The sequence below is a fragment of the Oncorhynchus mykiss genome, chromosome 19, assembly GCF_013265735.2.
Source record: "Oncorhynchus mykiss isolate Arlee chromosome 19, USDA_OmykA_1.1, whole genome shotgun sequence".
NCBI lineage: Eukaryota > Metazoa > Chordata > Actinopteri > Salmoniformes > Salmonidae > Oncorhynchus > Oncorhynchus mykiss.
In genome coordinates, this window is record NC_048583.1 from 32,770,496 (window position 1) to 32,796,028 (window position 25,533).

A 25,533-nucleotide genomic window follows, 5' to 3' on the forward strand; every position below is an offset into this window, starting at 1 on the left:
GCCTTTTCGGGCTTTTGCTATGATATGACCTCTTCTCCTCACCGCTGCCTGAAATCATGGCAGGAAGATTGACAGATGGGCAGCAGGTTGTGCTTGACATACAGACCGACAACTATCATAGAGAACAGACTGACAGACTCATTGTCCATATAGCTATGCAACATGGTGCTAATCAAGGGATATGTCTGTCAATTGATAGATTCAACAAATATATTTGCAACGATCCTCTGCCCATATATTTGCACGGGTTCAGTATTAAACAGCCTTTAAATCAAGGGGTCTCACATTCAAATGATCATGGGGCCAACATCAGTCTTGCTGTTCTCATAGGGGGCTTCATAATTTACCAGGTGTGACACCTAAAAAAACTGTTACCAGATTTTTCGAAACACCAGCTGAGATAAAAGACGCACTCAAAATGTTCATACCATTTACTGCATTTATTACAGATGTCGTTAGTAATTTATCACATTTAATATGAAAAATGAACTCAACAGATTATGCTCATTACAAAATCACCAATGGAGAGACAGTTGATGACATGGGCATCCTTTTTCTAGACAGGCCTTGTCGGCAATAACTGGGGAAAGTGTTTAAAATGTTCTACACATTTATTTTCTGCCGCTTAGTCTGGTTGTCTCATTACTCGGATCAAACATACAGTATCTCCGGATAACTATGGCATTCAATAGGACGTCAGTGTTTTCAATGCATTTCCACGAGCTGCATTTCGCTCTAGGCATGATAGGCCTAATGGGCAAACAAAATGAGACAAAAACATTGTAGAGGATATAGCTAGTTTGAAAGACAGTTTCAGCTTTAAACTGGTATTACACCACAGTGACATTGACAAGATAGTCAGATTGTCTGTCCAAGATAATGATGTGTGTGTGAGTGTTATTCCATGTGATGATAGTCACTTCATTTGTCTTGTTGTTAAACAGTCTTTCGGTCATTATCACAGTATTGTCTGTCCATGGGTGAGCTAACATCATACTGTATGTTTCAACAAACAGTACTAGCTGCACTCTGATTGACCCTCTGCGCAATCATATAACGATGTGATCAATCAGACTACATGAAATCATTAACAGAGTCCTCTGATTGGAGGGGGATGGACCTGGCGTATCCAGGACTGCGGTCTGACATAGCTACCGTTACGGCAGGAGTGTTGAGTGTGAACATACCTGAATGGATGTCCCAGCAATGTTCCCACAACATAGTTTCCAACTAGGAAAAGCATTAAAGACTAGTACACATTTTTTTTTTTCAAGCAAGATCAGAAAAGAAAGAAAAGGCATAAAGAAAGAAAGAAAAATTGAGGCAGCTCACTGAGGTGTGGGATAGTCATTGCGATGGTTGAATAAAATAAATGATGCCAGATGTGAACAGATCCAAGAGAAGTTTATTATGAATATGGCACATGTAAGATGGTAAAAAAAACTTGTTACAGAAAGAACAACCATGTATGTATGACATGTTTCTTTGAAACGGATGGAAACCTACAAAAGTATAAAATAACCCTGTTGTAAAATGAAGTATGTACATTTCTGAAATTGCAGCATTATTCATGGTAAATGAAAATAAAAAGATGTTTTTCAAAATGTTTTAAAATAAGCCAGGCACTCAAAGTTAGCTTCAGTTAGTTATGTGTTTTTTCTTCAAAGAAAAAAATAAAACAAATAAAATAATAAGTGTACCATCGTTTTCTCTTTTTAATATTTTAATTGGTTTGTATTTAGAATTTATAACACTGTTAACACTGATACTAAGAGAATCCCCTTCTCCTGTAGTATTCATCTACTTGGCACCAAGTTCCTCATAAAAGAATCTGTATAATTGTACAAGAAATAGTTAAAAACACGGACACAGTCTTCACAGGTAATGGAGTGATTTTTCATATTTTAATTTTAAACACTATTTATCTGACAGTAGCTGAGATTAGTTTAAGTCTAAATCACCAGCAATTCATTTTGACACAACACAGTCACAGAGACATTAAAACAGCTCATCCTGCTGTTCTGTTGTAACATATAGGTGTATTTCCTGGTCCGTCCACAGTGTCTGTTTTAAGTGAGCTGCCCTCGACCCGACAGTCTCCCACTCTCACCCTGCTTCGCGACGTCGTAGAAAACACTAACATCTAGGATAGAATCCATCTCAAGTGGTGACACTACGCTCTCCTGCAACCATTCCACCGTTCCAACCAACCGACCCCCAATTTTTGTTCTTTTTTTTAAAAACACATTTATTTCATGACCTGGATTTGAGTAACAACACATCTTCACAGAAACCACAGACACTGTTTCCTGATGTAGGGGAGTAGCCTGATTCATTTCAAAAGACAAAGGCTCCCCCTCCCTTTGCTGGACAGACTAAAAAACACTGAACGTTGAGACAAAGCTGCTGGACCGAACAAAATGAAGTAAACCAAACAATCAACTTAATTAACATGCATTTCCAAAACACCTAGCTATAAAAATAGATTTATAGTGCGAAATATTTTTTCTTTTCATTTCTTTAGAAATCTTTAAAATTGTTTATTGTCCTGAAATGCTACCGTGATCTTTTTGTCCTGTAAGTTGCAGGGTCCTTGAAGTCAACAGGTTTGGTGGAAACCAATGAAATACACCCAATGCATACAAGAAGCACAAAGGACTCTGGGAATGTTTCACAACTGAGGCTTTTATGGTTCCAGTCTAGAAGATACATCTAAATGCTACTTTTAGCTTTTTGTTGTCATTTTTCGTAGTGTAGGTAAATGCAAGCTGGAAACTGTAATCCCAGAATTCCTCAGTGGCAAAAAAATGGCTCCTTAAACCTTTGAGCTAGTTAAGAGACTTTGATCTCTGAGAGAAAGAGAGGTCTGTAGACTACACAACAGCAAAGCAACAGCAGAAACAGAAAGAAATACAGACAGAAGGAAGCAGCAAAAGGTGACGCTACATTGGAAGGCCACCACACGAAATCCACTAACCTCCACGGGTCCACTAAGACTGCAGAGGAGACGGAGAGGGTTACACACGTTCCCTGTCCAACCCCAGACTACAGATAAAGCACAGAGAAGACAAAGGACAAAACGGCTACATCAGCTCAGTATATACTGCATATAGTAACACACACTGAAATCGCTATGGAGACTGACAGCCAGTGACACTTACACATTGTACACGTTTACGGTTATCACGCTTGGTAATAGATGACTTGATGGACGGCTGTCAAAAGATGAAGTGACAGTTTTTCCATTTTATTACTATTTTTTTTAAACAACAATCACAGTGTTCTTAACACCAAACTGTGAAATAACTTTTTTTTGGCAACAGAGAAAAAATGTGGGAATTAAAAAAAACAAACTCATATTCCGTTTGATTGAAATGCATGTCCTTATTACAATCTCCTTGATATGTGATTTCAGAGAGTCCAACAATGGCTGATGGAAGAACAGATTTGGGAGACTGTTGTTGATAGTAGTGAGGTTTAGGATGGAAGAGAGAGAGGAAGGGTAGAGTAGAAAAAACAATTGACAGAAGCCGGTCAAAGTTAAACATTCATTTTTCAAGTTAATGACGCAAATTAGCCTCAGTTACACTGAGAAAAAGTGATCTAGTTTTGAAAAAATACAACCAAACTCAACCTGCTCCATATAGGTATATTCTATCCTTCGGGCCCAATCCGACCGAGCCTTTCAAACAACTTGACTGAGGGGAGTAGTAATGAACATGAAAATATGTTGATTAGAGGTTTGACTTTACCGAAGGAAGGAAATCTCCCCAGCTGTCACTCAATCACTCATCTCTGAGAGAGAGCTGTGGAACAGAATAACCTACATCAGCCTGCTGAAGGAGGGTAGTAACTAGATGGAACAGTAGCACCATGGAACTGCAGAGAAGGCGTGCATCCCAAATGGCACCCTATTCTCTATAGAGTGCACTACTTTTGACCAGAGCCATATAGGCCCTGGTAAAAAAAAAAGTGGCGCACTATAAAGGGAATAGGGTGCCATTTGAGACAAAACCGAGGAAATGGAACCGGGAGAATACTCATATCTCGTACTGACCTGTCTCGTGTTCCAAAGTCCTGGGATTTGTAGTAACATTCTATTCACAGGTCAATACCCGGCTGAAATTGCTTTTTTAATGCTTGATTTGCAAGTTAAATCTGAGCTATAAAAAAAAAAGAATCAAAATTAATTCTAAAATAGACAACTATTCCCTCATTATGAAATAACTTTCAAATCTCTTTCTTTTAAGGTTATGTCTATGACCATGTCAAACAGGGACCATCCTTTTGTCTTCGTCAACCTTGATCACATCAAGATGTGGAGCAAAACCATCCAAGGGGTTTCTTTCCATAGAAATATCTTTTCCGCCATCACCCTTTAAATACACTAGGCATCTTCATAAAGATGCAACATAATCAACTCAAATAAAAAGTAGTTTACCCAAGACTCCAGTAGGAGACCAACGGTAATATGAATTCTCTGTAGGCAAAAAGGAATTCTTTACAATAAAGAATAGTTCGTTTAGTTTGATCAGAGAAAATGTCCATCGTACTGTAAGAGGAGTAGGAAGAGGGCGAGAGATTGATAGAGTGGGAGTCAGTAGAGAGAGCGAAAAGATAGAAAGACAAGGAGCCATTCATTTCTATTATATAAGCTCGTTTGCTCAAATTCAAAGTGCTAGAATATATTTATTTTCCACTTGAAACACAGTCTTATGCCTCAACGAGTCTCTGACAGTTGAACACAGTAATATGGTCTTGGTGTTTTGCTCTAATCTTCTTTGCGCTCCAGAGTTTGTGTGGTGTGTATCCCGTTACTGTAGATAGGGAATGGAAGAGTAGAGAACAGTCCCTCTGCCGTGGTGAATACATTGGCTGCTGGCATCTGGGTGAGGCTGGCGCCGGACACGGCACCGCCAAAGGGGCCAGCCATGTTGAGTCGGTGGACGTGATGATACAGCATCTCCATGGGCGTCTTGGGGTCGATGCCGAAGCCGGGGCTACCGTTGACATCCACAAAGTTCATAGCGTGGGCAACGTTGTTGGGCAACAGGTTGGCGCCTGCCTGCATGGCCAAGGTGACGTCGGCGGGGGCATAGCGGATGGTGCCAGTGGTGTACACCCGGGAGGCGGCAGTGCTGGTCGTGGCGAGGGTGCCGGTGACCCGGTGGACCAGAGGAAGCACCACGTTCCCAGCCTGCAACCTCTGCAGGGCCTCCAGGTCGCTGGTGTACAGCAGGGAGGAGGAGGAGTTGGAGGTGGTGGGGGTGCCCTGACCCTGCTGCTTGTCGCGCGGCGAGGCTGAGAGGGGTGGGGACAGGGGGTCGGAGGAGGAGCCAGAGCTGGAGGGAGGGGCCAGGCTGGCCACACTGGAGGCTGAGGAGGGGGCGCTGCTGTTACCGTTGAAGGAGGGGGGTACGCCCTTCCTGGTTCCTCCACCCCCGCCGCCGCCTCCCTCTGTTCCTGGTGGAGTGAGCACTGAGTCTGGGATGGAGACCTGCAGACTGCCAGGCTGTGGGGAGGGAAAGGTGTCGTGGGTTGGGACGTGCTTCGTCATGCTGTAGGGGGACTCATTCCTGGAGATCTCCCTGTTGGGAGGGTAGTTCCAGATGCTGCTGTCGTTGTCGAAGTTGATGGGCTCGGACATTTCTGTTTTGATCTTGAGCACGGATGCACTGGCAGGGGAGGGGGGCAGCAGGAGGGGGGCGTCCCCCCCCAGGGTGGGGTGGTTCATGTTGCAAGGGCTGGTGGTGGCAGAGGAGAGGCGCAGGCGTCTAGAACGACTACCGTCCCACTTCTGCTTTTTCCTCCTCTTCTTACGCTTCTGCTGCTTGCTGGCGGCGGGGACGGCGAGCATCTCAGTGGCCCTGTCACAGTCTTTAACGCTGTCGTCGTCATCATCATCCTCCTCATCATCGTCATCATCTTCCTCTTCTTCAGAGGAGGACGGCGAGTTGTGCAGCTCCACTCTTCCATCTCTATCTCCGTAGTGCTCCACCTTGATGTGCAGGCCCCCCAGTCGGCCTAGTCTCCTCTCCTTGGTCTCCAGCTCGCAGTCACTGGGCTCCAGGTCATCCTCGCTCTCCTGGCTCTCTGGGTTGGAGGAGCTGTCTCCTTCCTCCTGACGCCTCATCTCCTGCTCTGAGGACGACTGGCCCTGCTGCTGCTTTTTACTGTCTGTCTCCGGGTCCTCGCTGTTCTCAGTCTGGTTCCCCTTCCCGTCCGACTTCGAGTTCTCGTTGTCTTCTGGGGGAAAGATGCCGTTTAGTGTGCAAACCTGAACAGTACTCAAAACTCCATGTATTCTGCATAATTATATGTCTAAATAGCCACTGTTTTGGAAATGAAATAATCTTTCATGCATTTTATTTAGCTTTTTAAAAATTATTTTGGTATAGATGATATTCAGATATATGTATAATTCCCATCATCACTCAATTTGAAGACTGCACTTCTTTACTTCCCAAAATACCATGGTGTTCTACTGTCTGTCTGTCTGTCTGTCTGTCTGTCTGTCTGTCTGTCTGTCTGTCTGTCTGTCTGTCTGTCTGTCTGTCTGTCTGTCTGTCTGTCTGTCTGTCTGTCTGTCTGTCTCTCTCTCTGTCTGTCTGTCTGTCTGTCTGTCTGTCTGTCTGTCTGTCTGTCTGTCTGTCTGTCTGTCTGTCTGTCTGTCTCTGTATGTATGTCTGTCTGTCTGTCTGTCTGTCTGTCTGTCTGTCTGTCTGTCGCTATGGTGTTGGCTTGGCACCCGATCACCCCTTGGATACTGGAGCAGTGGAGCTCTCCAACCGTACTGTCAGAGTGAGGAGGACTCGCTACCCAGCAGCAGCTGGCATGGGTCACAACTCTCACCATGCACGCTGGCATAGGGGGCACTGAGGGAGGCCTGGTGCCAATGGCCAATATGCTGGCACTTCCCACAGACTGTCACCCAAAATCATCCTCTCCTATCCTGCCCCCTCCTCCCCCTTGTCTGTATTCCGTATTTGAACAAAGCTGTGTATAGTCCTGCAGCTTGTGTATATCTAAACAGTAGTGCTGGCTGCTACCTAAATAAACATCTATCTTAGGCCAGGTTATAGTGTCAAGCACTGTCAAGCAACTGTTGATGTACAGTATATATGCTATTTAGCAGACGCTTTAATACAAAGTGACTTACAGTCATGCCTGTATTCATTTGACATATATGTAAGCACCATGCTCTACCGACTGAGCCACACAAGACCAGAAAAATACTTTATTAATATAATTATATTGACTGATTAATGGTACGGTACCAGAGTTCTCCTTGGACTCGGACTCAGAGTCGGAAGTCTCTGAAGACTCAGAGGCTTTCTCTGGAAGGTTGGGCAGCTGGGCGATGTCCATGGGCGTGTCCTTGTACTCTGGATTACTGCAGGAGACGGACAATACAGGAAGGAAGTCATTGTCTTTGCCAATAGAGAATTTAAAACAGATTCCTGCCAGGGATTGCACAGCACACAGCGTTTGCCATTCTCCTAGTGTTCTGATTGATCCAGCTGTCCCTAAAGCATAGCCCCTCGCTCTCTGGCTCTCACAGCTGCTCTATGGGCCTGCAGAGGTGAGGAACAATTAGGAAGGCAATTGAAAAGATAAATCTATTACAGTTGACAAAATAGTTTTTTTTCTTCCCTGTGCTGGTAGCTAAATTCAATTAGAAAAATTTACAAAAACAACATCTCAATCACTTTAGAGTGCTGACATAATTCTACAATGATCAATTCAGTGATGCCAGTGGCAGAAATCATTTACAATGACAGTGCCTTACAGAAAACTAATACTGGCAGAAGTATGCCATTATCCTCGTATGACAAATTGGCAGCTATAGAATAGATGTACTACAAATATGCTTAAACAATTGGGGGGGGGGGGGGGGGGGGGGGATGCAACATGTGAATAGGAATTCACAAGTATGCATGGTTAAAATACTGAAATGATTCAAATTACTTTTTAATTATGTCCCATTGGTTGAAAAAAAAAAAAAAAAAAACGAATTTAATGAAAACTGAATCAATGCTTGTGTTTGCTTCCTGGTGTAGCTGTGTGTGCTTCCCAAGTCACACCCTATTCCCTATACAGTATAGTGCATTACCTTTGACCAGAACCCTATGGGCCCTGGTCAAAAGTAGTGCACTACATAGGGAAAATGGTGCCATTTGGGAAGCAGACTGTTTCTGTGCGCTGGCTGGCATGTGTCGGGTAGTTCACAGATGGAGCCCTGCCTTACCTGAGTACGTAGTTGACCCAGATTATGTTCTTTTCATTGGCGTTCTTGGCATTGATGGCGATGGTGGCACTGGACTGGATCCAGATGTACCCACCGTTCTTCTGGATCCAGCGGTAGTACTTGGTCACACACTGTCCCTTGTTTATCACTGGGGGTGGAGAGAAGGGAGAGGAATAGAGGAATAGAGGAATAGAGGAGAGAGGCGAGATACGAGAGGGGCGAGAGGAGAGGACGGGAGAGAGAAGAGAGGGGAGAGGAGAGAGATGGAGAGGGGAGAGTAGAGAAAGGGGAGAGAGAAGAGAGGGGAGAGATGGAGAGGGGAGATGAGAGAGAAGAGAGGGGAGAGGAGAGAGATGGAGAGGGGAGAGGAGTGAGAAGAGAGGGGAGAGGAGAGAGATGGAGAGGGGAGAGGAGAGAGAAGAGAGGGGAGAGAGAAGAGAGGGGAGAGGAGAGAGATAGAGAGGGGAGAGAGAAGAGAGGGGAGAGGAGAGAGATGGAGAGGGGAGAGGAGAGAGAAGAGAGGGGAGAGGAGAGATAAGAGAGAGACCATCAGGTGGCATCCAACAGCTGTGAGAGGGGCTGTGCTGCTCTCTGTTCTACCTACCATCATTAATCAACTTCTCTGACTGGCTAAAACAGGAACGGGGATGTGTACTTGGTTGCACAGGGCACACTATTAAATACCTCAGAGGACAGTGTGTGTGCTGATCTGGAAACAAACGATAAGGGAAAGATGTGTGCATACGTAATATGGAATGAATGAGAGTCAATCGGGACCACTTATGAATAAATTAGTGCATCATGGTGAAATATATATATCCGTTGTAACAAATGCAAAGATATCACTACATATGTGTGTGATTTCAAACAATGTACAGCGTATAACTAGTTTGTTAGTTAGTGATTGCGCTTGTATCTATGGGTCTTGATTTAGGGTTCGGCATAAGGTTAGTGGTATAATTATCAGGTAGATGCTCAAAATGATATTGCAGGTGATAGAAAGGGTTTTCTAAAGAAATATTGTGCGTTTGTTTCCGACCCAGGACTCTGACTGTATGCATGGAGGCTGGCTGCAGTGAGCCTCGCCCACCACCAAGGGGCACTGTGACTCTGCAGCTACCAGCTACCTAACTGCACTACGCTACACTGCTGGCTATGTCCTTGTCTGCCTGAGCATAAGTGAAGACGCTCTGGTGGTTGCAATAAATTTGGCTAAATTAACCGCTGATTGGTTATCTCAACCAATATGTATCTGCATTAATCATGGCTCTCTAAAACTGAAACAGTCAGAATGTGAGCGAGGTAGTAAATTCATATTCTTAGTTTAATTACGGCTACAAATAGCCTCTACCATAAAAATAGTTCCATGGGGGGGGGGGGGGGGGGGGGGGATGATTTATATAAAAAGAAGGCCAGTAATTAAAAACTATTAGGAACTAATAGCATTGTTTAAGAAACCATCCCAAGGGTTCAGAAAATTGACTTTAGATCACTGACTGCTTTCTTTTCCTATACATATATAGAATTAGAGGACAAGATAGAGGGAATTGAAATAAAACAAACTTGTTTTGCTTTCCAACTAACTAAGGGTAGTACAGAGGAGATATACTGTAGTGTTTAACCTTGCTCTCATCTTCATAGTTTATTCTACGAGTTAACAATGATTTGATGTATAATGTGCTACATTTTAAAAGGGAGATGGATAAACAATATGTATATTAGTTTCAGTTGAATAGTCATTCGTGATTATCTGAATACCAAAATATTGATTCAAACTGCAACTACAATATTGGAGAAAGGTGGTTGAAATATTTTTGAAATAATTCAGAATGTGTTAACTTTATACCGTATCTACTGTGATCATATTGATTAATAATATTGGTAAAGGCACATTTTTTTTCTATCCAATTATTGCCATATTTATTTAAGATAACAAAAAACATTTTCTAACCATAACCCGAATCAGGTAAATAACTTGACAAATCAAGTATACAAGACATACTGTAAATCCTAGAGTCATATTCTGATCTTAGTGAGTTTTGACCAGGCCTTGCACCTCTACAGCCAGTGTCCTGGACCTCTGAATCTCTCTGCCTTTGAACCAGAGACACACCAGATCTCTCTCATCTGCATTAGCATCAATACACTCCACCCCTGGCTTTCCTGGTACCACGTCTTTGCAGGTGAGGCTTATTTTTTAACCCCTTTCAGTTACAGTGCCATTAAATCAATCAGGGGTCTGCTTGCGACTATTGATTTAGTGTTAATGAAGGCCAGTGTTTTCCGGTGCCGGAGTCGTCCGCTAGCTTTTGGAGGCATTAAAAGGAATACGGGCCCTTTAATCTGTCTCTCTCTCCTGCAGCCCCAGGCATGCCTGTAGGATGGCTTCTGTGAGCCTCTTCTCTCCCTCTCCTCTCTTCTCTTCCTGTCCTTCAGTTTGTTTTAATCACTTGGATTCTTTCCATAATGGTGGCTACCTTTCAGATACCCTTTACCCAAAGTGGCCCGGCTTGCAACGAGGGGTGTCACCGTCATATAAAAGTAAGTAATTTACACCCGTGAAATTGCTTTATGGAAAAGTCCTTGCAGTCCATCAGGGTATTATCGTAAAGGCAACCCTTTTATGAATGAGAGAGGAGACGGGGGGGGGGGGGGGGAATGTTCTCTTCTCTGCCGGGTTTTAGATTTTTGTCTAGCTTCACAAGAAAATTCTGCCTGTTGTGGTGAGTGGTGTACGTCATGTTTTTCGAGGAACATTGCATTGTGTGAGCCGAAAGCTACTGTTTACCAAAGCTTTGAAATCACAGCAACTTTTCCCTGTGTCTATTCAACATTTCAGCTGTATTTTTCAGTATCTGTAGAGTCTGCTTTTAAGTATGCTAACAAGTGAGCTGAGTTGGTTTCATTAGAGTCGGTCTGAACTAGTCTTAGGAGACAGTTTCTGGTAGTATGCCTGGAGGCGGATGGCTTAAGTCCTCTGAGATTGAAGTTCTTTCAGCTACAGTATCCTCTCCAATCTCGCTCTCCCTACCTCATGAAAATCATCTCTTTTCCCCAAGTCTGATATAACAGAGACACTCAAAGCCATTTGTTCCTGCTGTATATGCGTCAGTTCATGTATCAGATAATCTGACTAATGCAGGTCTTGTCTTAACATCTATCTTTTTAGAATGAATCAAATCAAATCAACCTTTTCAGTCGTGCCTCGTGCTTAGAGAAGTGAAGTATGAACTGTAGCAACGTACACAGCATAGACTTACTGTATGTGAAATGGAGTCGATCTGATTGGTTCGTACTCCTAGGCTATGCTATGAATAAAAAGTTGAGCGACTAAATGGCCATATTATAAAGCTTGGACAAAAGCCAATTCATTTAAACACCTTCTCCAGTCTGGCTCACTTATGACCTCGTGTCTAGAGAGTTGGCCAAGTGGAATAATATCTTACATTTCCTCCAGGCCATGTGACCTTGTCACCCTGTCTGATCTGCTCACAGTGTGCATTTGTCATCAGCTGATTGTTGCAATTCAGACCAACTCCCAAAGAATCGAATACCTATGAACACCCTCTTCATAATGCATTATCAGCACATTTATGATGCCCAATGACCTATGATGCACGACGTAGGTGCTAATAGCTGCTCATGAACATCTGCAACTACATTCTTGTTCAGTTAGTTATCCTCATACAGGCCACGCTATCATTAGATATGGGGTGATAATGTCACTGACGATGATAATGATGGGAATATTTCAATGATGATGATAATGATGGGAATATGTCATGATGAAACCATCAATAGAAAATAGGAATTTAGCAAAGTCATTATTTTGTCTGGGGGAATTGAGAGGCCTTAGTTTTCCGAATCCCAATTGCTCAAATAATTCCCATGGCTTTCTTCTCTAACAGTAGATACAGTATAATATACCTTGATGAAATCGATATCGAATCCACTAACGGCCATACTAAGGGGACAAACATTGGAAATTAGTGCACGCTTAAGTGCGATGCTGCAATTCATCTGACTTGTTCATTCCACGTGTCAATATTTAAATTGCATCCGTCACTAACTCAAACATAAACTATTCAATAAATATACTGAACAAAAATATAAACGCAACATGCAACAATTTCAAAGATTTTACTGAGTTACAGTTCATATAAGGAAATCAGTCAATTGCAATACATTTATTAGGCCCTAATCTACGGATTTCACATGACCTATCAGGGGTGCAGCCGTGGGTGGGCCTTGGCAAGCATAGGCCCACCCACTTGGCAGCCAGGCCCACACACTTGGCAGTCAGGCCCACCCACTGGGGAGCCAGGCCTACCCACTGGGGAGCCAGGCCCACCCACTGGGGAGCCAGGCCCAGCAAATCAGAATGAGTTTTTCCCCACTAAAGGGCTTTATTACAGACATAAATCACCCCTGATTTCAGCTCATGAAACATGGGACCAACACTTTATATGTTGCATTTGTTCAGTGCAAATAAATGAAATAAATATTTAGCAGCATTGCACACTCAACCAATTCCAAGCTAATGCACTGACTGTAAGTTGATTAAAGCCTGGGTGGAGCATCAGATGTAATAGATAGGAGACAGCCAGGGGTAGCTGGAGATATGCAATGGTGGAGCCACTGTTTGCTGCTACTGCCTCAATCTGCCTGCCTAAGCCTGTCTTATCAATGCGATCCATGGGCAACACTCCCTCTCTAACTCTCCCTCTGCTGGGTTTCAAATCAGCCGCTAATGGACCCAATCTGGTGCCTTTTTAAGGCGAAGGGACAGTTCCATGCAGCAGTAATTGTGCTCTAATTCAGTTGAACTCCCAATATCTAATCAGACGGCTCCAAATTCCCTGGCCAAGGAGGCAACCCCAAGGACACTTGTTCTACCTGCCCGGCAAACACCTAATAAAGCAAGGGAATTTACACCCTACAATCCAGCATACAGCACAAAGGGAAAACCCAGGACGCAGCTGAGCTCACGGGACTCCAAAAATGGCAGCCTGCCTAGTACTGAATCCACGTCGCAAAGCCCAATGAAATGGTGCACTGCTCACGCAACGCCTCCTCAGTTTTTACCAACCACAGTAAAGGTTTAATTGGCGAAACAAACATAGCAAATCATGGCACGTTTTGGGGAAAAAAGGTCAAATAAGCAGAGCGTACCTCGTGCCATGGGCTATAAAAACTGCTCAGTTGGGGTAAAGATGCAAAGACATCTTACAAAGATGACCGCCACTCTTAAAGTAAACTTAGTTCAAAGTTGAACATAAACAAATAAAGAAGACATGCAGAATGGAATGTTGGGAGTGAACTTGATATCACTTTCACTGGGGTCTTGGTTTCCCTTCTCCCTCCCTGGGATCTTGGTTTCCCTTCTCCCTCCCTGGGGTCTTGGTTTCCCTTCTCCCTCCCTGGGGTCTTGGTTTCCCTTCTCCCTCCCTGGGGTCTTGGTTTCCCTTCTCCCTCCCTGGGGTCTTGGTTTCCCTTCTCCCTCCCTGGGGTCTTGGTTTCCCTTCTCCCTCCCTGGGGTTTGGAGACCTACTGACTGACCTACAGTATGGGGAGGATTTATTTCAATGGCACATAGTTCTAGAGCCCTTGATGTTGCCACCCCCAGAGATTTCCCCTGTCCAAAGTAAGTCACCGAGGCAGATCACAATGGGATCATCTAGTTGTCTCTCTACAGGCCGATTACACTGATTCCGGCTTTAGCTCAGTGGACTAACCCAGTCTTGTGGCAGGTAGGTAGACCTGAGTTCAAACCCCAGATGGTCACAGAGGCAGATCATCTAGATGTTGTCTCTCTTCAGGCCTATTACACAGATTCTGTACACCGACAAGATCACAACAACTTTGTTCCTGAACAACAACAGCTCTGCAGTGAAGCAGATGAGGACCAATGCTTTTGGTGTTGGGTGGAGAGATGACGCTGGAGATAATTGTGACCGTTGACCTAATCTGCCCCGAGTGACCACTACCCATAACAAAAAGCAATCCTAAATCAGGAACGTTACTCTGCAATAAAGTGTTCATAATAAGTTGTGGTCAATACTGAAATGTTGTGGTAACGTTTAAAGTATAATACTCACAGTCTAAATGGCTGTGCCGGATACCCTCCACATCCTCCGCATGAATGAACTGGTAGCACCTCTTCCCTACGATGTCCACTGGCGTCAGGTCCATGTAGTCGCTAATTCTACAACAGGGATTTGAACAGGATTCAGCATGTAAGGCAAGAGAAGAAGCAGCAACGGAAACAGAGAGAAAGATTCGAATGGGGTGTCATTACAGTGTAACCAGACAGGCAATTTTTCTTGTCACCCTGATATGTCAAACTAATGACTCTGAGGCAGATAAGCCCACGTATAACTCAGAACATTCAGGGACAAAAGGCTATTATGGAACCTAGGATGTCTTCCCATTCCACATGATAAAATGCCTATCACTTAGTATTGAATATCATCTATCCCTTCTTTTTTTGGTTCACCCAAAAGCAATCTGTCCACTATCTGTCTTAAATATTGTGTGGTTATTTTCTGATATTTCTAGTCTCCCACAAACCCTATGAAACAGATGAAAGAAGTCCTGATCAGTTTCCTTTTTTATTTTCCCAGAAAGGCTGAGACTATCTCACTGTAAAACTGACTGTCCAGATGTGATTTCCCCATAAATAACTGACTGTCTGGCAGACAGCGGTAAAATACATCTCAGTGATCTCAATCCCGTAGAGATGAGGACGGGTAGCAAAGAAATACAATGCACAAGATGAGGTGTACAATACATCGGCCTATTACGGTGCAATTTCCAAACAAATCATACAAATAACAACACTGTAGTGATTAGAGGGTAACTACCTACACAGGTATAAGAGCAACGTCATGTCAAGTGTTACCCATGATCCATTGTGGATATATTGGTTGTAAGAACCCCTTTTATGTAGTTGTAACAACATTGACATGGGTGATCAAAGTGTTAACAAATGAGGTGAGTAGTTCTGTGATACATATTTTATCATCATGTGTATTTTACTAGAATGTGTATTTCATTATCCAAACTATTAATCACTCATTGAAATGCACTCTTCTCTTGGTGAATACCCATGCATTTCAGTTATGTATTTGACAGTCATGTGGGTAAGGTAAAGTCAAGTCTTACCTATTCTCGCAGTAGACAATGTTGAGGTCCATGTTGACCCGGGTGACAAACATTTGGCAGTCTATGCGCACCTCGTTGATGGTGGGAGGGGGGAGGGCGTGGGCTACCACCACCATGCCCATGATCTGAATGGGTACAGACCGACTGTGGGTCAATGCCATCCGGATTCTCAGCCTGCCTGTAACATGGATCACCTATATGAGGAGAGAAAGAGAGAGAGAGAGAGAGAGAGAGAGAGAGAGAGAGAGAGAGAGAGAGAGTTTCAGTCCAAAAGCAGTGATGGAGAATTCTAAACAAAAAATATAGACAGAGAATGGAGGTAGGACACAAATGTTTTCTCCTGAAATGATATTCTACACAAGAGAAGAGAGAGAGAGTTGAAGGTCCTAATTATTGCTAGCTTTAAAGTTTCAGCTAAGCTTTAAAGTCTTTGTAGCTCCATTTTGCCCTAGAGGAGGAATTGAATAGATATGCACACTACACTTTCAGATCCATCCATTTTAATCACTGCCAGTACACCCAGGGGGAATTGTTTTGTAGTCTTTAAACTACTGACACTGGCCTCTCAGTGGCACACCTCTGAGATTGGTGAGACGCGATTATCATCATTCACACAGACAGTTCCTGCTCCCTAAACTCATTCAAAGCCTCAGACCATAGGGGACCTCGGTGCCTCTCCTGCTTCACCAGGGACAGGCAACCCTCAACAATGGGAATGAGACATTGAATGCCAATTGGGATAGAGAGACAGAGAGACACACACACACACACACAAAAAGAACAACCCTATTTCAGACATGGTGTTGTTTTTGGAGCTTGGGAAGCTAACAGAACATTGACATGTTACAATGGCCCCGTCAGAGTGCTGGCCCAGGAGGAAAATGGTTTTGATGGTGTATGATATCTCCTTTTCAAAGGGAAACCATCAGTGATTGTGACGTGCTAGAAGCCATCATCAGTTTCCACAGTTAAATGATACTGACTCCTTTCCCCTGGAGTTTCTCCAGACAAAGAAGAACTGTGAATTGTCGTTTCAAACCCATTTTGAATGCAACTAAACTCTGTATAGGACATCCAATGGCATAGTTGAACATTTTTAAACAGTGTGAGAATCAAAAGAGTAGAAAGTGGGTACGAGCCCAGACCTGCTAAAACACACAAAACAGAATGCTAGGAGAGAGGCATTTTGGGGCTGAAGATTACAGCCTGTCTAGGGCTTGAAGTCACGCTGCTCTCAAATAGAGTACTGTTTTTTTTTTTTTAAGTTGAAGAGTGCAGTGAGACCTTGTTCAAGATCACCAGGGGAATGACTGTGAAGAACAGTTAAGAACAGTAACAGGTACTCTCAATCGGCTACCCATGTATATTATATTCTGTTCAATATGCCCCCCATGATTTGCAGTTACAGTCATTTCTGTAACATGTTAATCAGCTACTGTGCAGAATATACAGTTCATTCGGAAAGTATTCAGACCCCTTGACATTTTCCACATTTTGTTACTTTACAGCCTTACTCTAAAATGTATGAAATAGTTATTTTTCTCCCTCATCAATCTACACACAATACCCCATAATGACAAAGCAAAAACAGGTTTTTAGAAATTATTGCAAATTGTTCAAATAAAAAAAATGAAAAAAAGCATTTACAGCCTTGAGTCTTCTTGGGTATGATGCTACAAGCTTCACAATGTTGCCACCTCCATGCTTCACCGTAGGGATGGTGCCAGGTTTCCTCCAGATGTTACGCTTGGCATTCAGGCCAAAAAGGTCAATCTTGGTTTCGTCAGACCAGAAAATGTTGTTTCCCATGGTCTGAAAGTCTTTAGGTGCCTTTTGGCAAACTCCAGGTTTGTCATGTGCTTTTTACTGAGGAGTTGATTCCGTCTGGTCACTCTACAATAAAGGCCTTATTGGTGGAGTGCTGCAGAGATGGTTGTCCTTCTGCAAGGTTCTCCCATTTCCACAAAGGAACTCTGGAGATCTGTCAGAGTGACCATTGGGTTCTTTGTTACCCCCTTGACCGAGGCACTTCTCCCCCGATTGCTCAGTTTGGCCAGGTGTCCAACTCTAGGAAGAGTCTTGGTGGTTCCAAACTTCTTCCATTTAAGAATGATGGAGGCTACTGTGTTCTTGGGTACCTTCAATGCTCCAGAAATTTGTTGGTACCCTTTTCTAGATCTGTGCCTTGACACAATACTGTCTCGGAGCGCTATGGACAATTCCTTCAACCTCATGGTTTGATTTTTTTCTCTCTGACATGCACTGTAAACTGTGGGACCTTATATAGACAGGTGTGTGCCTTTCCAAATCATATCCAATCAATTGAATTTACCACAGGTGGACTCCAATCAAATTGTAGAAACATCTCAAGGATGATCAATGGAAACAGGATGCACCTGAATTCAATTTTGAGTTTAATAGCAAAAGGTCTGAATATGTATATAAATAAGGTTAAGATTTCCCTTCACTGGAACTAAGGGGCCTAGCACGAACCATGAAAGACTGCCCCAGGCCTCCTGAGTGGCGCAGTGCATGGCAGTGCTAGCTGTGCCACTAGAGATTCTGGGTTCGAGTCCAGCCAGCCACGACGAGAGACCCATGGGGCTGCCCACAATTGGCCCAGCATCACCCGGGTTAGGGGAGGGTTTGGCCGGCAGGGAGATCCTTATCTCATCGCGCACTAGTGACTCCTGTAGTGGGCTGGGTGCAGTGCACGCTGACAGTCTCCAGGTGTATGGAGTTTCCTCTGACACATTGGTGTGGCTGGCTTCTTGGTTAAGTGGGCATTGTGTCAAGAAGCGGTGCGGCTTGGTTGGGTTGTGATTTTCGGAGGACGCATGGCTCTCGGCCTCTCGGCCTACCAATTGGATACCACAAAATTGGGGAGGAAAAGGGGTAAAAAAAATAAATATACAGTGCCTTGCGAAAGTATTCGGCCCCCTTGAACTTTGCGACCTTTTGCCACATTTCAGGCTTCAAACATAAAGATATAAAACTGTATTTTTTTGTGAAGAATCAACAACAAGTGGGACACAATCATGAAGTGGAACGACATTTATTGGATATTTCAAACTTTTTTAACAATTCAAAAACTGAAAAATTGGGCGTGCAAAATTATTCAGCCCCCTTAAGTTAATACTTTGTAGCGCCACCTTTTGCTGCGATTACAGCTGTAAGTCGCTTGGGGTATGTCTCTATCAGTTTTGCACATCGAGAGACGGAATTTTTTTCCCATTCCTCCTTGCAAAACAGCTCGAGGTCAGTGAGGTTGGATGGAGAGCATTTGTGAACAGCAGATTTCAGTTCTTTCCACAGATTCTCGATTGGATTCAGGTCTGGACTTTGACTTGGCCATTCTAACACCTGGATATGTTTATTTTTGAACCATTCCATTGTAGATTTTGCTTTATGTTTTGGATCATTGTCTTGTTGGAAGACAAATCTCCGTCCCAGTCTCAGGTCAATTGCAGACTCCATCAGGTTTTCTTCCAGAATGGTCCTGTATTTGGCTCCATCCATCTTCCCATCAATTTTAACCATCTTCCCTGTCCCTGCTGAAGAAAAGCAGGCCCAAACCATTGTGCTGCCACCACCATGTTTGACAGTGGGTTCATCTGTGTTGCTTTTACGCCAAACATAACGTTTTGCATTGTTGCCAAAAAGTTCAATTTTGGTTTCATCTGACCAGAGCACCTTCTTCCACGTTTGGTGTGTCTCCCAGGTGGCTTGTGGCAAACTTTAAACGACACTTTTTATGGATATCTTTAAGAAATGGCTTTCTTCTTGCCACTCTTCCATAAAGGCCAGATTTGTGCAATATACGACTGATTGTTGTCCTATGGACAGAGTCTCCCACCTCAGCTGTAGATCTCTGCAGTTCATCCAGAGTGATCATGGGCCTCTTGGCTGCATCTCTGATCAGTCTTCTCCTTGTATGAGCTGAAAGTTTAGAGGGACGGCCAGGTCTTGGTAGATTTGCAGTGGTCTGATACTCCTTCCATTTCAATATTATCGCTTGCACAGTGCTCCTTGGGATGTTTAAAGCTTGGGAAATCTTTTTGTATCCAAATCCGGCTTTAAACTTCTTCACAACAGTATCTCGGACCTGCCTGGTGTGTTCCTTGTTCTTCATGATGCTCTCTGCGCTTTTAACGGACCTCTGAGACACTCACAGTGCAGGTGCATTTATACGGAGACTTGATTACACACAGGTGGATTGTATTTATCCTCATTAGTCATTTAGGTCAACATTGGATCATTCAGAGATCCTCACTGAACTTCTGGAGAGAGTTTGCTGCACTGAAAGTAAAGGGGCTGAATAATTTTGCACACCCAATTTTTCAGTTTTTGATTTGTTAAAAAAGTTTGAAATATCTAATAAATGTCGTTCCACTTCATGATCCCACTTGTTGTTGATTCTTCACAAAAAAATACAGTTTTATATCTTTATGTTTGAAGCCTGAAATGTGGCAAAAGGTCGCAAAGTTCAAGGGGGCCGAATACTTTCGCAAGGCACTGTATATATATATATATATATATATATATATATATATATATATATATATATATATATATATATATATATATATATATATATATATATAACATAAAAACAGCCCCAGACCATTATTCCTCCTCCACCAAACTTTACAGTTGGCATTGTGGCATGTAGCGCCCTCCTGGCATCCGCCAAACCCAGATTTGGCCGTCGGACTGCCAAATGGGGAAGCGTGATTCATTACTCCAGAGTCCAATGGTGGCTAGCTTTATAGCACTCCTGTCAACGCTTGGCATTGCGCATGGTGATCTTAGGCTTGTGTGTGTGCTGCTCGGCCATGGAAACCCAGCTCACAGCAGTTCTTGTGCTGAAGTTGCTTCCAGAGGCAGTTTGGAACAACCGAGGACAGACGATTCAGCATACTTTTGTCCACATACTTTTGCATATATAGTGTATGCGTTAGATATATTTGATGTGTTAGATACTGTATTTTCTATATTTTAAATATGTGATCGATATATACAGTGCTTTCAGAAAGTATTCACACCCCTTTACTTTTGCACATCTTTGTTGTTTTACAGCCTGAATTTAAAATGGATTAAATTCAGATTTTGTGTCACGGATCTACACACAATACCCCATATTTTCAAGGTGAAATTTTGTTTGTAGAACATTTTTTTTATTAATAAAAAATGTCAAGCTGAAATGTTTTGAGTTAAGTATTCAACCCCTTTGAATACTTAACTCAGGCCTAACTAAGTTCAGGAGTAAACAAATCACATAAGAAGTTGCATGGACTCATTCCATGTTTAATAATAGTGGTTAACATAATTTTTTGAATGACTACCACATCTCTGTACCCCACACATACAATTATCTGTAAGGTCCCTCAATCGAGTAGTGAATTACAAGCACAGATTCAACCACAAAGACCAGGGAGGTTTTTCAATGCCTCACAAAGAAGGTTGGTAGATGTATAAAAATTACAAAGGAAGATGCTGAAAATCCCTTTGAAATGTTAAAGTTATTAATTAGGCTTTGGATGTTGTATCAATACACCCAATCACTACAAAGATACAGGCTCTTTCCTAATAGTTGCCAGAGAGGAAGGAAACCACTCAGGAATTTCACCATGAGACCAATGGTGATTTAAAAAAAGTTACAGAGTTTAATAGTAGTGATATCAAAAACTGAGGATGGATCAAGAACATTGTGATTACTCCACAATACAGGACAGATTGAAAAGGAGGCCTGTACAGAATACAAATATTCCACAATATGCATCCTGTTTGCGACAAAAACTACAAATAAATGTGGCAAAGAAATTAACTTTTATTCCTGAATACAAAGCTTTACGTTTGGGGCATATCCAAAACAACACATCACTGAGTACCACTCTTCATATTATCAAGCATGGTGGTGGCTGCATCATGTTATGGGTATGCTTGTCATCAGCTAGGCCAAGGAAGTTTTTTAGGATAAAAATAAACGGAATACAACTTTAACCACAGGCAAAATCCCAGAGGAAAACCTGGTTCAGTCTGCTTTCCACCAGATACTGGGAGATGAATTCCCCTTTCAGCAGGACAATAACCTGAAGCACAAGATCAAATATACACTGGAGTTGCTTACCAAGACGACATTGAATGTCCCTGAGTTTTGACTTAAATATATGTCAAGACTTGAAAAATGGCTGTCTAGCAATGATCAACACTCAACCTCTCCCTTTTTCCTCCAAACATAACGATGGCCATTATGGCCAAACAGCTCTATTTTTGTTTCCCCAGACCAGAGGACATTTCTTGAAAAAGTAAGATCTTTGTCCCCATGTGCAGTTGCAAACAGTAGTCTGGCCTTTTTATGATGGTTTTGGAGCAGTTGTTTCTTCCTAGCTGATATAGGACTCGTTTTACTGTGGATATAGATACTTTTGTACCTGTTTCCTCCAGCATCTTCACAAGGTCCTTTGCTGTTGTTCTGGGATTGATTTGCACTTTTCGCACCAAAGTACGTTCATCTCTAGGAGACAGAACGTGTCTCCTTCCAGAGCGGTATGACGGCTGCGTGGTCCCATGGTGTTTATACTTGCGTACTATTGTTTGTACAGATGAATGCGGTACCTTCAGGCATTTGGAAATTGCTCCCAAGGATGAATTTTCCAAGCTGTTTAAAGGCACAGTCAACTTAGTGTATGTAAACTTCTGACCCACTGGAATTCTGATACAGTGAATTATAAGTGAAATAATCTGTCTGTAAACAATTGTTGGAAAAATGACTTGTGGCATGCACAAAGTAGATGTCCTAACCGACTTGCCAAAACTATAGTTTGTTAACAAGACATTTGTGGAGCGGTTGAAAAACTAATTTTAATGACTCCAACCTAAGTGTATGTAAACGTCCGACTTTAACTGTATGTATCATGTCAATCAATGTCTGGTTGATCCATTCAGAATCACTCTGCATATGAGAGTTCCCTACAGTCCGTTGGGCAGCAAAGTGTTGGACAGATCTAGGGCGGCAGGTAGCCTAGTGGTTCAAATCCCTCAGCTGACTAGGTGAAAAATGTGACATCTTTCAAATAGTTTTAGTGTTTTCTTTAGCCTGCCTGAAACCTGGGTTTTCCAACTTCTCAACTTCTCAGTGTGCCAGGCAAGCTCAATCAAGCCCAGCTTTAGTATTTGAAATGATTTGAAATAGTACTTGAACCCAGGTCTGGAACAGTCTGCCGATCAGGCTCACACATCAGTCAGACAGTATGCTGTCTATCTTGATCAGACCTCAGAGTGACGGCCAGGCAGGTGCTGACACACATTTGACAAGGCTGTTGGTTGGCAGGTTTCAATAGGACATCACAGCAGCACAACGAAACCAGGGCAGAGGAAGACATCTAATGACTGTACTGGCTGGATGGAACAAGCCCATGATGCTTTGCTCCAGAGGACACCATCCCATGCAAAAATAAAATACACACTGCTCTGCTTCACTCAATTGAATACAAAGGAGCTCTCTGTTAAATAAATAAACATTCAAATGTATTAAAAACGTACAAAATGGAAATTATATTTTCAGAAGCCCAAAGCTTGGGGCATTAAAAGTTAGTTTGAAAAAGACAACTTTTCAAGTAATTGCCACAAAGCAAACGGCGGCTAGCTAGATTGCTGCAGGAGTGCTCTTGGCAAGAACATCATAAGCTCTGGCGAAACATTAAATATGCTCAAGCAGCTAAATGCAAACTGACACGGCAAGGGTTCACAACAGCGGCAGTGAGAGGCAGATGAATAGCATATCTCAATTTAATACAAGCCAACATAACAAAGGGATCAATTTTTATAATTCATGGTTCAGCACACAATGCACTCTCTCCCCCGCCAGTGAATATAGAAGAGGTATACATAAGAAATAAGATTCATCTGTTCCCAGGGATTCTCTGGAGTGCTTTTGAAATGTGATACAGCACAAATAATGATGGAGAACCTTTACATGAGCGCATTAAATGAGATGGGCTGAGATCTGTTTAAAAAAGATGGGTTTAAAGCTAGAGCAGAATTCACTTTGATTTGACCTCCAGAGTGAAGTGGGGATATAAGCGGCCATGATGCGTGCCGCCGACGCTGCCGTGCATCACCTCGCTTCGCCGCCCGGGCTCTCAGCTGGAGGAGCAGATCACCTAATGCCTGGTGGATGCTGTATGCAAAATTCATACCTACCAACCACCCGCCTGTAACAACACAAGTGTTGACTTAATTTAAAGTAAACGCAATAAGAGGTGTCCTTGTCTGGCCTGTAATGTATGCATGTGTGTGTATGTGAATATTTATGCCTGGGCACCATGGCGTCCATACTTCATGGTTATTTGCATATGTCTGGGTGGACATGGCAAACAACATGGGAGATGTAGAACTATGGAAAGAGACTTTTGGATTCTCTCTCTCTCTCTCTCTCTCTCTCTCTCTTTATTTATGTACACAGGGACTCATTATGGATGGGCTGTAGGAACAGAAAAAGGGCACCCAACACTTTCCCACTTCCGCCACTTCCTGTCCTTTTCTCCTCTCTCCCTCTCTCTCTCTCTCAGGAAGAGCCACCCATTATCGTCCAAGACCAACGAAACCCAATTGTTGGTGTCAAGTCAGACGGTCAATTTCTTTCTACCTTCTCATTCTTAGTCCGGCAAACTTTGCTACTGCAAATACAATATACAATAAAGGCATTGGAGAGATATATCCAATCCCACTCCACTGCTGTTGGGTTTACCCTTGAGAACACAAAGTGCATTAGGGTGGGATAATGCCAGAATGAGGCCAGACACAGACAAAGAGACAGAGATGATATGGAGATCCTTGGAGAGAGATAGAGGCATCAGGATGAGGCTGGGCTCGTCCCTGTGTGTCCTTACAGCCCATCGCATCAGCCTTAATCCTATATCTCTGTTCCAAACCCCAGAAGCCACACATCTTATCAACTTAATGTTGAGCCTGCTTGACTTTTTCTCGATAAAATAATGTTTTACACCGACAGCTACAATTTGTCTGACATGCTATGAGTATAATGATGACTACAGTGCCGTAGAATTACATATAGAACGCCATACAAAATATTAAGAACATGGGCCAGCATCCCTGTGGAACGCTTTTGACACCTTGTGGGGGGGGGGGGGGGGGGGGGGGGGGGGGGGGGGGTAGGGTTCTTAAAGTTTTGTATATTCAGTGTATATACAGTGCCTTGGGAAAGTATTCAGACCCCTTGACTTTTTCCACATTTTGTTACTTTACAGCCGTATTCTAAAATTGATTAAATAAAAAAAATCTATCTATACACATTACCCTATAATGACAAATCGAAAACTTTTTTTTTTTTTACATGTTAACAAATTTCTGTTCAAACCCTTTGATATGAGACTCGAAATTGAGCTCAGGTGCATCATGTTTCCCATTGATCATACTTGAGATGTTTCTACAACTTGATTGGAGTCCACCTGTAATGAATTCAATTGATTGGACATGATTTGGAAAGGCACACACCTGTCTATTTAAGGTCCCACAGTTGACAGTGCATGTCTGAGTTAAAACCAAGCCATGAAATCGAAGGAATTGTCCGTAGAGCTCCGAGACAGGATTGTGTCGAGGCACAGATCTGGAGAAGGGTACCAACACATTTCTGCAGCATTGAAGGTCCTCAAGAACACAGTGGCTTCCATCATTCTTAAATGGAAGAAGTTAAGAACCATCAAGACTCTTCCTAGAGCTGGCCGCCAGGCCAAATTGAGAATTTGGGGGAGAAGGGCCTTGGCCAGGGAGGTGACCAAGAACATGATGGTCACTCTGACAGAGCTCCAGAGTTCCTTTGTGGAGATTGGAGAACCTTCCAGAAGGACAACCATCTCTGTAGCACTCTACCAAAGCCTTTATGGTAGAGTGGCCAGACAGAAGCCACTCCTCAGTAAAAGGCACATGACAGCTCACTTGGAGATTTGCCAAAAGGCACCTAAAGGACTCTCAGACCATGAGAAACAAGATTCTCTAGTCTGATGAAACCAAGATTGAACTCTTTGGCCTGAATGCCAAGTGTCACATCTGGAGGAAACCTGGCACCATCCTTACGGTGAAACATGGTGGTGGCAGCA

The 25,533-nt window shown here is 43.0% G+C and overlaps 1 protein-coding gene across 5 annotated transcripts in view; it reads right to left on the bottom strand.

Annotated features, from left to right (window-relative positions):
- Nucleotides 1-425: 425 nt before the first annotated feature.
- The window catches only part of LOC110497688 (neuronal PAS domain-containing protein 3), a 390,976-nt gene continuing 365,868 nt past the window's right edge, over nucleotides 426-25,533 (bottom strand). For 4 of the 5 annotated variants that reach the window (XM_036954672.1, XM_036954670.1, XM_036954674.1 and 1 more), the window contains 5 exons: nucleotides 15,413-15,606; nucleotides 14,347-14,453; nucleotides 8,249-8,396; nucleotides 7,278-7,393; nucleotides 426-6,246 (listed from right to left, as the gene is read on the bottom strand). In XM_036954672.1, the coding sequence (XP_036810567.1) occupies nucleotides 4,772-6,246; nucleotides 7,278-7,393; nucleotides 8,249-8,396; nucleotides 14,347-14,453; nucleotides 15,413-15,606 (2,040 nt within the window). In that variant the 3' untranslated portion in view covers nucleotides 426-4,771. The remainder of the gene's footprint in view (nucleotides 6,247-7,277; nucleotides 7,394-8,248; nucleotides 8,397-14,346; nucleotides 14,454-15,412; nucleotides 15,607-25,533) is intronic. The other variant, XM_036954671.1, reaches the window with a different exon arrangement.